Source organism: Marmota marmota, unplaced genomic scaffold (assembly GCF_001458135.2).
Source record: "Marmota marmota marmota unplaced genomic scaffold, marMar, whole genome shotgun sequence".
In the NCBI taxonomy this organism is placed as follows: domain Eukaryota; kingdom Metazoa; phylum Chordata; class Mammalia; order Rodentia; family Sciuridae; genus Marmota; species Marmota marmota.
Window position 1 is genome coordinate 11,484,098 of NW_026000249.1, and position 15,923 is coordinate 11,500,020.

The following is a 15,923-nucleotide window of genomic DNA, read 5'->3' on the forward strand; positions in this document are numbered from 1 at the left end:
GAGATAGTAGGGGGTTAGGAGGTGGGGAAATGTTGGCCAATGGGGACAGTATGATAGATAGGAGTAATAAATTCTTGTGTTCTGCTGCATGTAGGGTGGCTATAGTTAACAATACTGCATGGATCTCTCAAAATGACTAGAAGAAAGGATTTTTAATATACTCACTATGAAGAAATGATAAAAATTCAAGGTGATGGACTTGCTAATTACTCTGATTTGATCATTATACAATGTATATATGTTTATATCACATTGTACCATATACATATGTACAAGTATTATATGTCCAGCAGAAAAAAAGAATATCATATACATCAAGATAAATTCCCAGGTTTATGAATTAGGCAAGTTAATGTTTCTAAGTATCAGTGTCTTCAGCTATGAAATGGGTAAATACTTCTGAACTAATTAATTTGTTGTAAGAATTAAATGAGTGAAGTACTAGCATAATGCTGTTGCAAGAAGTGCTCAGTAAGAGATAGTTAATATTTCTGATTCTTTGTCTCATACTAAGAGGTAGCCTACTCCAGAGAAAATAAAGACGTGTAGGTCTGAAAAGACAACAGTAGTTTTCTTGCAGTAAAAAGATTCATATTTCTTTGTGATTATTATCTGTAGGCATGAGGGAGTTTTCAGTTAACTGAAATTAATGTGACCCTCATAATGTTCCTCAGAGGTGAACATATTACTAGGTATACATGCTCTACATATGAGAAATCTGATGATCAAAGAGATTCGTGCCCACAGTAGAGTCTGGATTAGAGTTTATATCTTCATAACTCCAGAGTTGGCATTCTTACCCCCAATATTATACTCTGGTTCTCTTAGTTTAAGTTCATTTTATACCTGGGTGATGTATAGGTAGGCTATTCTTCAGCATCCATTTTGAACAAAGTGTCAAATATTGAAACAGTTCTGACAAATGTGTATCTTCATTACAAGGACAATAGAAAAGGCATGACTGTCTCAGTGTAAGTCCATCCAACCATCAGAAAACGGCTTCTGTCTTATTCACACAGGAGAGTGGGTGGCTTCTTTTGTAGCCAAAAGGTGCCATGGTTTATTTTTTCTGGTTTCATTTGTAAGATTTAGTCTTCTCTCTCTCTCTCTCTCTCAGTGAATTGGGAGGAGCATAGATGGGGTACCAAAGATACAGACTATCAGCAGCTGTTAAGTCCTGAGAGGTCAAACTTAGAGCCATGTCCCTCACTGAGATTGTCCATAGTGCCAGGAACCAGAGGTTGAGGATACTTCAAAAGCTTCTATTTTAGTTATAAAGCTTAGACTAAAAACGAAGGAGAGATTTAAGCTTGAGTGGATATAAACACAAATATCAAGAGCCAAGAGGAGTTGAGAAGTTATGCATTATGGAACAAAGACTCTGGAGACAGAAGACTGCTTAGGTTTCAATCTCTGAGAAATGTTAGCAGTTTACTTAGCCACTCTATCTTAGAGCAGGTTATTAGAAGCAAAGACCAAGGAGGAGTTTCTTAGATCAGTAATTTATCAAAGTAGTTTCATGAGAAACTTGTAAGGGAGTGAGGAAAACGTATTGGTTTCAGGAGGAGTTTAGCTTTACCCTGATCCCACAAAGGGTTCTAGAGCATGAAGCATACCATGGAAATTGTTCAGCCCAGGGGCAAGGGATGGGGCTCTTCCACCTGCATATTAGTCAGTTACTGGAAGGTGGAGTATAACTTCCCAGCAACCTCCAGGTATGGTAGCTTTCATAAACTAAGGTTTACTTCCTGAGCTGTTATCAGTTACAGGAATGGGTTCATAGTCCTGGTAGAAAAAGGGATCCAATGGGATACTAACAACAACTGCTACATATTCTGAGTTTCAGATCTTCATTTATTAAATAAGAATGATAATAATAGGACTTACCTCATAGGATTGTAGTAAAAGAATGTAGGTAAAGCAGGAATGCTGACTTTTGGGGACTAAATTTAGCAGGGTTATTCTGGGTGATTATAGCAAAAAATGTTTTCAAAGATTTTTTTTTAAATTTATTTGTTCATTTTAGTTATACATAATAGAGTATATTTTGACATATCATACATACATGAAGTATAACTTCCCATTCTTGTGGTTGTACATGGTGTGGAGTTACACTGATCACTTATTCATATATGACCTTAGGAAAGTTATATTGGATTGATTCTACTATTTTTCCTACTCCCTTCCCCCCTACCTTCCCTTCATTCCCCTTTGTCTAATCCAAAGTACTTCTATAAAGATTTGTTTTTATTTGTTAGTGTTACTTAATACCTGGGAAATTGGGCTAGATTAAAAGTAAAGAGTTGGTAGGATCCATGGCTTGTGTTAGTTTCCTGTTGCTGCTGTAACAAATCATTGCAAACTTAGTAACTTAAAACAACACTAACTTATTGTCATGTAGTTCTGTATGCCAAAAGTCTGACCCAAGTCTCAGTGGTGTAAAATCAAGGTGTCAGAAGGTCTATGTTATTTTCTAGAGGAACTAAGAGAGAATCTGTTTCTTTTTTCTGTTCTAACTTTTAGAGGCTGCCCATATTCCATGGCTCATGGTTCCTCCCTTCAAAGTTGGCAATGGCCAGTGTAGTCTTCTCACATTGGAGCACTCTGACACTTACTCTCTTGACCTGTTTAGGACCCTTGTAATTACATTGAGTACACCTGAGTAATCCAGCAATGTTCCCATCTCATGATCCTTGACTTAATCATATCTTACAAGTCCCCTTTGTCATTGTGAGATAATATATTTACAAGTTTTAGGGATTAGGATGTAGACATCTTTGGGAGGCTAGATCCTGCCTGTTACACTGGATCTGGCAAATATTTTTGTAAAAGTCCAAACAGTAAGTAATTTAGGCAATATAGGTTATGTGGTCTCTATTGTAAATACTAAACTCTGCTTTTGTAAAATGAGTAACCACAGACAGTGTGTTTATGAATGGGCATAGTTGTGTTCCAATAAAATTTAATTTATGACCACTGAATTTGAATTTCACATAATTTTGCATACCATAAAATATTCTTCTCCTTTTTATTGTTCTTCCCCAATCATTGAAAAATGTAAAACCCAGTCATACCTGGTAGCCTGTACTAAAACAAGTGGCAGGGTGGCTTTGGGTTGTGAGCTGTATTGATTTAGAATATTTAAAATATTTAGGTTCTGGCTCATTTGAGATTTTAAGAAATGGTTTTCAAATAATCAGAAGAATGATCTTCTCTGTGCTTGACTGGGTGTCATACACATTGCAAACCTTGACCTTGTGGTCTGCACTACTGTTTGATTTTTGTTCCCCAGGAGAGCTATCCTTCTTTTAATTTTTCATGGAAATTACTAGAGGTAAAATGATAATGGTTGTTCTTGAAATCTTGTTCCTGTATGGATGGCAAATTTTTGGAAACATAGGTACAATGAGGAGAATACTCAAATTATATGAGTTAATCAGAGAAAGTAATCTGTGTATTGACATTTCTATTTTTTCCCATTAAACCAGAGTCACTCAGAATATTGTTAATATTTTATTGGAGCTAGAAAAAATTGGTGAGATTAAAGAGGGTGAGAAAGTAATGTGCAGCATAATAAAATAGAAATTGTTATATTCAGGAGCACCTTGCTGGGGTTAGTTTGCCATCTCGCAATATATTATGACTACCTCTGATTTACTGAATGTAATTTTCTCTTTAAAATATGACACTTTTGCTTGCTATAATATTTATGCCTCTTGCTGAATGATAGTTGACCGTGAAACGCTTTTTTTTTTCTTTTTGTTAGGTGAAGGGGAAGAGGACCCTAGGAGAAAATATTGCCGATAATGGAGGTCTGCGGGAAGCTTTTAGGGTATGAACTGCAATGTTTGCTGTGGTTTTAAAAATTAATCTATAAAACACTGTATGGGTGCACCTCAATTTATACTGCAGACATGTTCTTAGGAGTTGGGTATTCTGGAGTTTCTATAAATAGAATTGTATTTCCCCATCGACTCTATTATACTCTATTACATAAATAGATCTGCATTTCTTTCTTTTTTTGTTTTTGAGGCATAAAGTTACCCTAAAGAATAATATTTGTTATTAAGAATCATGAATTTAAAAGAAAGTTTTCAGAAAATACACTCACAATCATATCAAAGTATGCTACAGAAACCTCCTTGGGGCTAGGTACATATGAGTTTTCCCTGAGTACAGCTCTCTCTCTCTACTTAAAATTTTATCTTAAAATACCAAAAGTCTAAATTATGGGCAGAGGCTAGTGATTCTCATGTATTGGTCCAGATAAGAGTCTATAATACTGTTTTTGTCATCCATTGGTCTTTGGTTAAATAAGAAACAAGTATAATATGGGAAATTTTTCATAAAGCTAAATACATTCACTTTAAAGACCAAGTTTTTGATGTGCTATATATCCTTTTCTTAAGGCTATTTATCAAAATATAATAAAAAGACCAGATTATTATTACAAGGCTATATCCTTCCTATATGCTTATTAAAATAAATTTTGTTTTATAAAATGATGGTGATCAATGATGATAGTTTTCCTGCTAATTGGAAAAAATAAAGAATTGATAATATGTGTACCCACAGATATATTTCCCTGAGGGCCTTGTCATGGTGTTACATTTGTTTGTCCCATGTTGAATTCTTTTTAAAAAGAATTATTTAATGTCTCAGTACTGTGGCTCAGCTCCTTTGGTAGTTATTGAGTGTAAGGTCTTTTTCTGGTGTACCTACTTCACTCTTAAGTGGAAAGACATTAACTTTTAGGTGTTTTCTTAAAGGAAAATTTGATACATTGCATTTTGCAAATGGCAGGAGTATATATTTAATATGTCTGTATTGGAGGAATAAAGGGAAAATCATCATTTCACAGCTCATCTATCCTGTTTCTCTCTCTAGGCTTATAGGAAATGGGTAAATGAGAGAAGGCAAGGAGTTGAGGAGCCTCTCCTACCAGGCATTACATTCAACAACAACCAGCTCTTCTTCCTGAGTTATGCCCATGTGAGTACACTGAGGAAGGGGCATCAAGGATGTAATGCAGAACTTGAGCTTGTGGCTTTCATCATAGTTTAATGGCATGACTTTAATTTTGTCCAAAATATTCTCTCGCTGATTACTTTCAGGATAAAGTCCATCATCTTAATGTTCTGTAAAACATATAATAATTAACCTATTGATTCAAAGTTCACTGGTATTTTTTAACCAGTGAACTAATTTTTTAACTAATTAACCATATAGTTCCTCAATATATCTGGACTTCTTCATGCATTTGGTACTACTTGTAATCATTTCCAGTAATGTGTTCCTTGATTTTTGTGGCCCTGCCCTTCCCTACATTTCTCCTTTTCCTTTGCCTCACTTGCTGAATTCATTCTATCCCTCTCAACCTATGGGGGACACTCAGGTCTGGGTTCCCAACTGTCAAATAAATACACAAGGACTGTTGGAGCTGAAAAATAACGACAAAGGCAAGGAGAATCATGTTACTCTTTCACGAGTTTAATATGTTATTGGGGCAGAAATTGGAAGGAAACACTAAATAAGGTATAATTCTCAGTTGAGTCTCTGGCTAATGAAGCAAGTACCAATTCTTTGCCATTGGTTATTGTACTGGTTTGTGTCACAAATGTATAGACAACATTTTCAAAAAAGTCATGATGTGTCTATAAAGGTTCTGATGTATGGCCTCACAGTGGGCAAACATTTAAGTACATGCTCAAAGCTCGACAAAAGTTTTCATCAGTACCACCATTTGTTCCTAAGTCTTTGCATTCATTCCTCAGTAAGCACATCCATCTCTTATTAAGGAATTCCTACCTGTTCCTAATTCTTAATACTCTGATTAAGGAATTCCTACCTGTCTGGGATCTTTTATCTCTTGAAACTGGCATGAAAACACCAAACCAATTATCATTGATCAATCCAATATCAACAAAATCACTTTCCTTTTTAGTTTTCAGATTTCTATTAACATACACCCAGTTTTTTTATCTCCCTAGTTAGAAAGTCTATTTGATTTAACTGTCCATATTTTACCAAATCTAGATGTTTCATCTTTAAAAAAATTTTTTAGTTGTAGATGGACACAATACCTTTATTGTATTTATTTATTTTTATGTGGTGCTGAGGATGGAGCCCAGTGCATCACACACACAAGGCAGGTGCTCTACTGCTGAGCTCCAGCTCCATCCCAGATGTTTCATCTTTTTAAATACTGTTTAGATTCAACCTCTCATTCTCTCTTGTTTTAGGCAGTTCAGGCTCATAAACAAAAATGTATTTCTCATAGTTCTGGAGGCTGAAAATCTGAAATCAGGATGCCAGTAGCATAAGGTTCTGCTGAATTTGGGGGAAACAAACATTCAGCCTACAGCATCCCCATTACCCTATCTCATCTATAGGCAAAGCTTTGATGTCTTCTGCTCTGGATTATCCCAACAGCCTTATGGCATGTATTCCTTACTTCAGCATCTTTTACTACTCTTTTACATTTCACTGAAATACCATTTTATTTCGGTACTGATCTACTAAAAGAACAACAATGGTTCTCAAATGTCTATAACATTGAGTCTAAATACCTTCATCTGGCTTTCAAAGTTCTCAGTCTGATCCTTCTCTACCTGATCTGTTTTAATTTCCTACAGCTTCATTGGATCAGAAAAACTCAACCTTATCCAGGCAGTATCCCCACTTCCGCCCCCATGATGTCATGCTCATTACTGTCTCTGTGGCCTTGCTTCTGATTCTCCTTTTATAATGTGGCCCCCTCCCTACTTTTCCTCCCCAAATTATTATTCAGTCTCAGCTTTCTTCTTCAGGAACCATGTTGAGTTTCACCTCATCCATAACTCTTCCCAAAGGATTCCAGTCCAGTCCTCATTATTTTCTTTTATCTCTAACTCCTGTTATACTTCCTTTTACTAACATTCAGTTGAGTACTTAATTGCTCTCAAAATGTTCAAGACTTTCAGGTTGATCTCCACAGCTAATCTTCTGGATCCTTATACTTGTTATTTTCCTCCATAGCACCCAGCAAAGATGCTGAATAGATTGAAGATGCTTGATATTTTTAGATCAATTGCTTCAAAAGGAAAAGGCTAACACAATTCAACTAGGTAGACTTCCTTTTGGGTGATTATAGGGTCAGGTGTTAAAATAAGCACACAAACAACAGTAAGAATTTTCTCCAGTTAAGGTTGGCAGTTTCCTGTTTTTGTAAATAATGTTTTATTGAAAAATAGCTATACTCTAGCTGATTTCGTGTTACAGTGGCAGAGTTGATTAGTTAAACAGGTACCTTCTGGTCTTCAGAGACTAAAATATTTGCTATCTGTCTCTTTACAGAGAGTCTGCTAATCCCAGATCTAGAGGACAAAGTACAAGGGTTCATTCATTTTTACTATTTACATCCTAGTCCAAATTACTTCTTCACAGATGAAATAAACTAATTAATAGTGATGATATAGTTATAATTTTAAAATGTTTCCAAATGTAATATGAAACCATTTCTGATTTATTTTAAAGTAAAGAGATTTAGGGAAAAAGTGGAAAGCTATTTTTATCACTAATGAGAAATTTATTGTAGAGCTTTTCCTACTGACAGAATGAGGATATTTTCAATCTTTTGCACATTGGAGTTAAGTCTGCTTATAGGAAGCAAAGTTATTTTCCCTCCTGGGAAGGTACTAGGAAAATAGTAACAACCATAATGTGTTTTCAGAAATCTCTTAAGTGACATAGGTGACATAGACAATTATATATAATAATGTAAGGGTATAAGACGAAGTAACCTAAAAAGAAATGAGGTAAAAATCAAATGTCAAAACAAGTTCACATTAGATAGCTTCTGAGGAAATTAAAGAATCATTTACAAAAACATTTTCAAAATCAATTCAGAAACACAATGACTGATGATTTATAGTCATCAAAATTAATAGCATCATATCACCTTTCCTGTTTCCTATATTCTTGCAGTTGCTGTGACCTATCAATTTCTTTTCTTGGAGATTCTTCTCATCCTTCTACTTCTTTCCATTCCTATTCCTACTTATTTAGGGGATATTCATTGCCCATAAATAATCTTCTAACTAGTCTCTTAATTTCCTCCTTCTACTCTACATGCCTACCAGACAAATCTTTGAAAAATATGGATTTTATTTTCCTGCTCAAGAACAATGTTAAAATATAGTTTAAAAACTTTAGTCTATTGCTTAGGACTTCAAAAATCTTTCGCCATTCTGTCTCACTTGGTCTTCCATTGCTGCCAATTATATACAACCTATTGCAATCAAGTTCAGTGTCTTGCCTTCCCCCTCTCCCAATCATTTTCTCATTTGCCCTGCCATTAGAATGTTCCCCACCACCGTTTCCATGTGTCCTAGTCCTGTTCATACTTGAAGATTATATCATATTTGAAGATATACTTTGAGTCAGAATTAAGTTGGTTATACTGCAGAAAAGAACAGCACAACGAAAGTGTATTTCTTGTTCATGCTCCAAGTCCATCATATATTAGCAGTAGGGCCCTGCCTGTAATTTTTACATAAGGGCCTAGGGTTTGGAATCTTTATCTTGACATGTAATTTCATGGTCACCACAGGTATAGGGAAGAAATGTAAGGAAATGTGCATTGCCCCTTAATGTATTCCTAAGGCTCTTAAAACTTCTGTCAGTTTTTTTAAGCCTCTGCCCAGAAGTTACATCTATCATTCTGCTCATGTTTCATTGGTCAGAACAAGTTAGATTTCTGTGCCTAACTTCAAAGGAAATGGAGAAATGTACTCCTGTTCCAGGCTGAGACTAGGTTGAGGCAAGGAAAATACTTGGGGCAAAATAGTAACTTCTCATGACCATACTCAATTCTAAATGGCCGATTTACTTTATTGGTTCAAATGAGCATGATTACATTTGATATGGGATATTTAAAACATTAAATTAATTGAAGGAAATGCATTGATTAATTTTGGGGCACATATATGATTTTTTTGATTTAAAGCACATGTCTGGAAACTCTCTAATTTACCAAATTGTATAATTACTCATATTGAAAAAACTCCTACTCTGGGGATTAGAATAATAGATGTTACTACTGATGAAGGTTTTATCTAGTCTGCTAAAATTGTTTGTCATCTATTCATTCTAAAATTATATTTTGGTATAATTTGGAGCAGTTAAACTAGAAAATGTATAATTGGAATGGAAGCTTATTTATTGGGATGCCTTTCTCTTCTAGGTGAGGTGCAATTCTTATAGACCAGAAGCTGCCCGAGAACAAATTCAAATTGGTGCTCACAGCCCCCCTCAATTTAGGTAAATGATTAAATGGGTGATACCAGTTTTTAACTGTATATCTCCTGCCCCACACCACACCCATCATTCCATCCCAGTGTACTACTCATGAGTGATGCAAACAAAAGCCTGTATTGTGAAGGTGTAATCTCCATTTTGCAGATAACCAAATCCGGCCAAACAGAAACTAAACATCTTTTTCTGCAGTAGTAGTAAGCTGGTATATTCAGTGCTTTTTCAACTAAATTTCTGTTGATGAGCAGTTGTACACATCTCTAGTTTCCAGAGATCCATGGGAATACAAAAGTAATTTGGAATCCAAATCATAGCTTTAGTATTAAATTCTATTTATGATCTTCCAGATTTTGAAAGGCAGCAATACATGGGTGCTATGATCACCATGGGCAATCAGTAAACTGAAATATTGAAAACACCCAACTACCTAATTTTTTTGGGGGGAGGTCTGAGCCAAAACCCAAATTTTATTGTCTCCAAAGAAGATGTAATATGAGGCACTTTGCCTTAAAACATCTAGAACTCTGGTTTGTTTCATGTTAAAGCGTATTCTGTTTAATACTTCTTACTTTTTCCACACAGCCATCCAACATACATAAATGCATGCCCACTTTCTGAATAGATCTGAACCCAAAGGAAGATTTATGGTGATACTGAGCAATTATAATTCATATCTAGAGTCAGGACACTATATTTTGGCTTTCAGCTTGCATCATATTTTGAAACAATTGCTTACATATGAAGGGAACAGGATTATGAATTACACTCTTAATTGTCAGAATGTATAAAGTATTAAATAAAAACAAAATTATGTTTGATATTACTTACCCTGTCCTTGGTTCCATAGCCCGAGAGAAATTTTCTAAGTAGAGGACATATAATTATGATAAGAAATCATAATAATTTATAGTTATTCATTCTTTGCTTAGAACATATTAACCTGGATATCTTTACATTTAATATTTAAATGAATCCATTTGCATATTGCAAGAAAGTCATCTGAAATTTCTTCTATATTTTAAAAATCTTATTCCTAAAATCTTGCCTTAGAAATGCTTTGAACATTGACCATAAATTACCCAGTAGCATAAAAATCTAATCACTGTGTTGGAAATTCTCCCCCACTGGGCTAAACTGTCATGAAGCCTGACAGTTTCTAATGGACTAAAAATGTGCTCCCACTGACAAATGGTGCAGATGAAGCCACACAGTAGATTAATTACTCAACAGTTAAGTTTTTAGAAACTTATTTTTACTAACTAGTTGCCTGTAATGTTGGATTTTTAGCTGATAATTTACAGAGTATGCTTACTAATTATCAGCTATATTCTATCTTTAACACTTGCCTAGGGTGAAGCACACTATGAAATATGCATCCCTACCCATACATCCCAGTTAAAACACAAGAGGTTATGAGAATTTGTTGGATACAGGCCATTACATTCATTCAAATGCCTCTAGGTAACAAAGTCATTAGGGAAGAAATAGTCAGTGGCTGAGAATGCTGAGTTTCTAGTCAACCCTTTGCATGTGAGGTTGAGTGAGAAATAGATGAGGGGGGGAGTTTTTTTTAAAACTGATGTCTGCAGTAACTATAGATTTTGAGTGCAGTGAAAATCACACAATGGAAATACCACTTCCAAAAAGCACTTACAATCAAAGTGCTGAGTAGGAATCCACAGTCTTTACTGCAGTTGGGAACTTGCAAGAACACCGGATTTTGGAACTAAAATCTAGTGAAGAAGTATTTATCTGTAACAATTAGATGCTTTCCATTAGTTGGTTGTTGCATTAACTAGATTCTAGGTAAATATGATCCTCCCAAACTAACAGAAATTTAGAGAAGAGAAATTATTTTTGTAGATTGAAAAAAAAATTTAAAAATAGTTGGAAATGAATGATTTTACAGACGTTGAGTGAAAGAAGTCAATGACACAACACTGAATACTGTGGATTCCATTCATGTAAAATTCAAAAGCAGGCAAAGCTATGGTGATAGAGGTCAGGATAGTAGTTATCCTTGGTAGGGGACACAAAGGGGCTTTCAGGTTACTGGAAATATCCTGTCTTGATCTGAATGGTAGTAATATTGGGTACCCATGAACAAATTAGTGGTTTCTACATTTAAGAATCATGTACTTTATATCAATTATACATTCCATAAAAGTTAAATTTTAAAAAATCTTGGAAAAACTAAGTATTGAAGATGGTATAGTTTTAAAGGATTTTGAAGAATGTTGGAAGAGTAGTAGGAACATTTGCCTGGCATTCAGGAGATGTTGGTTCTAGTCTTAGTGCTGTTAATTTTTTGGAATTTTACTTAATGATTTGGGGCTTTAGCTATTTCTCCTGTAAACAGATTAAATAAATGTCAAGATCCTTTCTAGCAATATACCATTACAATTTCATCCAGAACCTGTTGATGAATTAAATGACATGTGCTTTGCCATATCTTTTTTCAGGGTCAATGGTGCCATTAGCAACTTTGAAGAATTCCAGAAAGCTTTTAATTGCCCACATAATTCCTCGATGAACAGAGGTGTGGATTCCTGTCGACTCTGGTAGCTGGAGTGCTGTATTCTGCCATCCTGAGACAACTGCCCACTTATTTAGGCCTATATTCCCCTGAGGACTTTTATTTTTGATGCGTTTTCATTATTTGGGTAGATGACCTGCTTGGATCTAAACAGTATCTGTTGAGAGTCATAGATCTTAAAAAAGTAAAAGCAAGAAATGGACCATGGATTTTTCTTTAGAAAATCAAACTAACAAAAGTAAATCCCTGGGCTATGTGTCTTAAAGTGCTATCTGCTGAATTGTTGCTATTTTCCATTTTAGTTAGTCATAGCTCAATGGTACATACCATTTCAATCTGTAGCTTTTCAGGAGTCCTAAGTAGAATGTGTCCATCAAAAAGTTCAGTCTAGTAAACCTGTAACCCTCAGTGATGAAGACATGTGTATGCATATATAGAAGGCCTTGCTGTTCTTTGGACTGCATTGCTAGACTTCATGGACAGTCATTACTATAGCATTTCTTAATGCTAAGGTAGTTAAATAAGAACTATGTTGGATCTCCATTTTACATTTTTCAATGAAGTTCTTACTTTCAACTTTGGAGTCTATGTGAATGAAAATGTGCCTCATAACTTGCATCTGATGCAGCTGATTGCCTTGTTCAGGTCAGCATGAACAAAGATGACAATAAGTCTACTAGGTATAGGTTGAGTTTATCAAATAGGACGAAAAGGCAATATTAAGTCCCAGAAGAAGTAAAAACTCCTAGTCATGCAACAACAGGAAAACTAGGAGATGAAATCTCCAAAATTTTATCTAGTCTGCATGATCCTGGTTCTTCAATGAGCAGGTATTGAGTGGAGGATTTTCCAATTCCCCATTAGAAACAAATGGCTTTCATTTCCCTTTAGTGCAAAGGGATAAACACTACATTGAGAGGGAGCAAAATGCTCTTCCATTTCATCTCAGTTAATGTTCCCTCTCTTTAAAAAGAAAACCTTTAAAAAATTTTCTTGATTGAAGCCATTTTAGAATATACTGATTCAATTTAAAATTCCTGAATAGAACTAAGGAATATAATTTTTACTTTTCAAGTCTTTGAAGAAAGAGCAGTACTGTTTTTGATCCTTAGAGCATTATCCTTTTAAGTGAACCCCTCTATCTTTTAGTTGTGTGTGTATGTAGGATAAAACTGAAATAGCATTAAAGTGGTTACCTGGCGTTTCCTGTTTCTTAACATAGGCACCCCCCCCACACCCCATCACATTATTCATTGTACATGAGATACTGGGTTAAGTGGGCCAAAGGGAAAATCTCAAAAGCAAAATGACAAATTCAGACTAACCACAGGAGGTCATTTTGCATCTCTGTGACTTGTCATCCTTTTAAAAGACATGTAAGTGTGTGCCACGTCCTTTTGTAACCATGGGAACTTCTGAAGAGAGAAAAATGGAGGGGAACCATCATAAGGAAAACAATTACACTGCATTAGTCAGAGGAGAGTGATTTTCCCCTTGACTTTCCTCCTCTCCGAATGGATAAACTTCTGAAGGGCAGCTACCTTTTCCTCCTCTTAACCACAGCTTAATGTGACCTTAGTTTGTATGTCTAAAAACAAGTAGTACTAGGTCAGGGGTGCTGGAAATGTATGTGCCTTTTCTCTAGAGTAAGCAATTCAATTCGATTTAGACATGTACAATATTTTTTGTTTTATTCCTTACTTGAGTGCTTAAAATTAGCTAAAGTTTGTCATGCTTATATGAATAGTATTTTCCTTCTAGGTTTCTTTTTAAAATTCTGAATAAACATATTCCTGCAGGTCAGAGAAAGTGTTTGATAAAAGCATAGATTTATGACTTTGGAAGTGGAAATGAAGTCACTTGTTAGTCCAGGAAAACTGGTTGGTGATCAGTTGGGTCTCTCACAGCTTCTTGATGACAGAGTTAACTTTTACTGATTAACTTTTCTTGATCTAACTCAATTCTACTGAAAATTGTGTATAGTATGGACATTATTAAAACAAACCAAAGTAGCAATATAAAATCATCACTATTAACTAAGACAATTTTGTAGGATCAGATTTCTAAATGCTTGTGTTTAACTCTTCAAATTATAGTCTTCTTGTCCTTCTCTTTGATATAGGCTGCTAAAAGAAACAGTCATTGATCAAGTTTAGAGGGAAGAAGATAAGATACAACTAGAAAGGAAAAGGAAAAAGTAGACAGAAACTGGCCTAAGAATGTGGCTCTGAAGAGAAGACAGGATTTTGGCGATCCTTGCTGAGCATATCTATTGGAGGAGAGCCAATAAAGTTTTACAAAAATCATTATGGTAAATTAAAAGTAAATTACATATTGGATCCCAGACTGGCTTTGCTGAGCTTTTCACCAAGTACTCAGCATTGGCGTCCTATTTTCATATTTTTTCCTTTTACCACATGAACTGGGATATGACTAATGCAAATTCAGGATTAATAAATTATCCTCAAGTTTATTTAGTGCCTTGCCTCAATGGAGCTTAAAGCACAGCACATAAATTTTATCACTAAGAAGCAACTAGGAACTATGGCTTGCCAGACAGGTTATGCTCATGCCAGAGAAATGGACAGGCTTGAAATTACTTGTCAGGTATCTCAGAGTAAGAAAAGACAGAGTCTTTAGGCTTTGGATTACTGCCCTCTGGATTAATCATCATCCCTTAGTACTCCTATTTCCAAATATATTTATTCAATCAACATTTCTATAATCAAAGCACTTGATAGGCTTCTTCCTCAATATTTTTTAACATAATGCTTCTGTTGCATCTTAAATCATGGAAAAATATCCGATTGTTTCATACAACATTCTCATCACCAGTGGAAGTGTCCCACTGGTTCAAAGTAAGATGTTATTGGATTATGCATTTTTTATCTAAATAGTCTTTGTGAGATGAGTTTGATTGTGTTTTCTTCCCCTACTTTTGAAACAATAAAAACAGTCTTTTTAAGGACAATAAAAAGTAGCTTGAAGTCTTTCCATTTCTCTCCTTAAAAAAATATGAAGATATAGTACATCTATTAATATTCTGTTTTAGACTGTATTAAAAAGTATACAATGCACTGTAGTATACTATCTCTTTTGGTTTAGGAAAGTAGAATTTTAATGTAGTAACTTGCTCTGTAGATAATTAAAGATTTGTAAGGCAGTCATTATATTTTCTTCTAAAATGTAAGTCAGCAGATGTGGTTAACTGCATTTGCCATAATGTTCCCTCCATGAAAAAGACATGCCTTTGAGGAAATAATTGACCATTATAGGGTTGGTCTCACAAAAGTGACATTATTGTTACTATCAAACCAAAGAACCCGAATATGCTGTTACCATTCTTTAACAGTCCAATTTATAGTCATTCATTCAGCACTTCATAACTGAGCACCCATTATATTTACATCCCTAAACCAGCTATAGTTAGGTGGATAATATACTGTCTCTGGCTTCAACAAACAATCTGGTCAACATGGGAGATGCATATGTAAGTGCTTACAATTAGACCACTTGGGGTATGGTTTGGGACACAGAGAAGGAATTATTCAACGCCCCTGGAGGACACTGTTGGTGCTCCTTCTGTCCAGATCCCAGCAAACCCCTTTGATGGGGCATTCTAACTCACCTTCTGTGTGCTTTTGTTTCTAATTTGCTATGGCTCTCTAGGATAGTTGCCATCATGCTACTGGAGCCTCTGTGCCCAGTGCACTTTCAGAGAACTAGAAGTGTGTGGTGACCCATAGACCCAAGTAATGGAGGATTCTGAAAGCCTGATTCCAGATAACTCCATAGGCATACCATAGAATTCATACTAACTTCTTTATGGAGCCTATTTGGGTTAGGTTGCCAGTGTAAGTAGAGTCCTCTGTTCATTATTTTAAATACCTTTCTGGCACTGATATGCTCTAAGATATGGAAAAGTACTGGTTTCTAGGCTTCTAGGTCAACCCATTGTGTAGTAGGTCATGGCATCATGTACAGGAAATATACATCAAATGATAGAATTAGTGGATAATAAGTGGCTGAGTATGACCTGATAGTGCCCCTTTTGTAGAGTTTACTTCCTGAGTTTCTAGCTTCTGAGCTGATC

At 35.3% G+C, this 15,923-nt stretch overlaps 1 protein-coding gene across 1 annotated transcript in view; it reads left to right on the plus strand.

The window, feature by feature from the left end:
• The window catches only part of Phex (phosphate regulating endopeptidase homolog X-linked), a 194,478-nt gene extending 181,447 nt beyond the window's left edge, over nt 1–13,031 (plus strand). The window contains exons 19-22 of the mRNA XM_015488079.2: nt 3,767–3,832; nt 4,888–4,992; nt 9,224–9,300; nt 11,757–13,031. Coding sequence (XP_015343565.1) covers nt 3,767–3,832; nt 4,888–4,992; nt 9,224–9,300; nt 11,757–11,859 — 351 coding nt within the window. The 3' untranslated portion in view covers nt 11,860–13,031. The remainder of the gene's footprint in view (nt 1–3,766; nt 3,833–4,887; nt 4,993–9,223; nt 9,301–11,756) is intronic.
• The last annotated feature ends 2,892 nt before the right edge of the window (nt 13,032–15,923 follow it).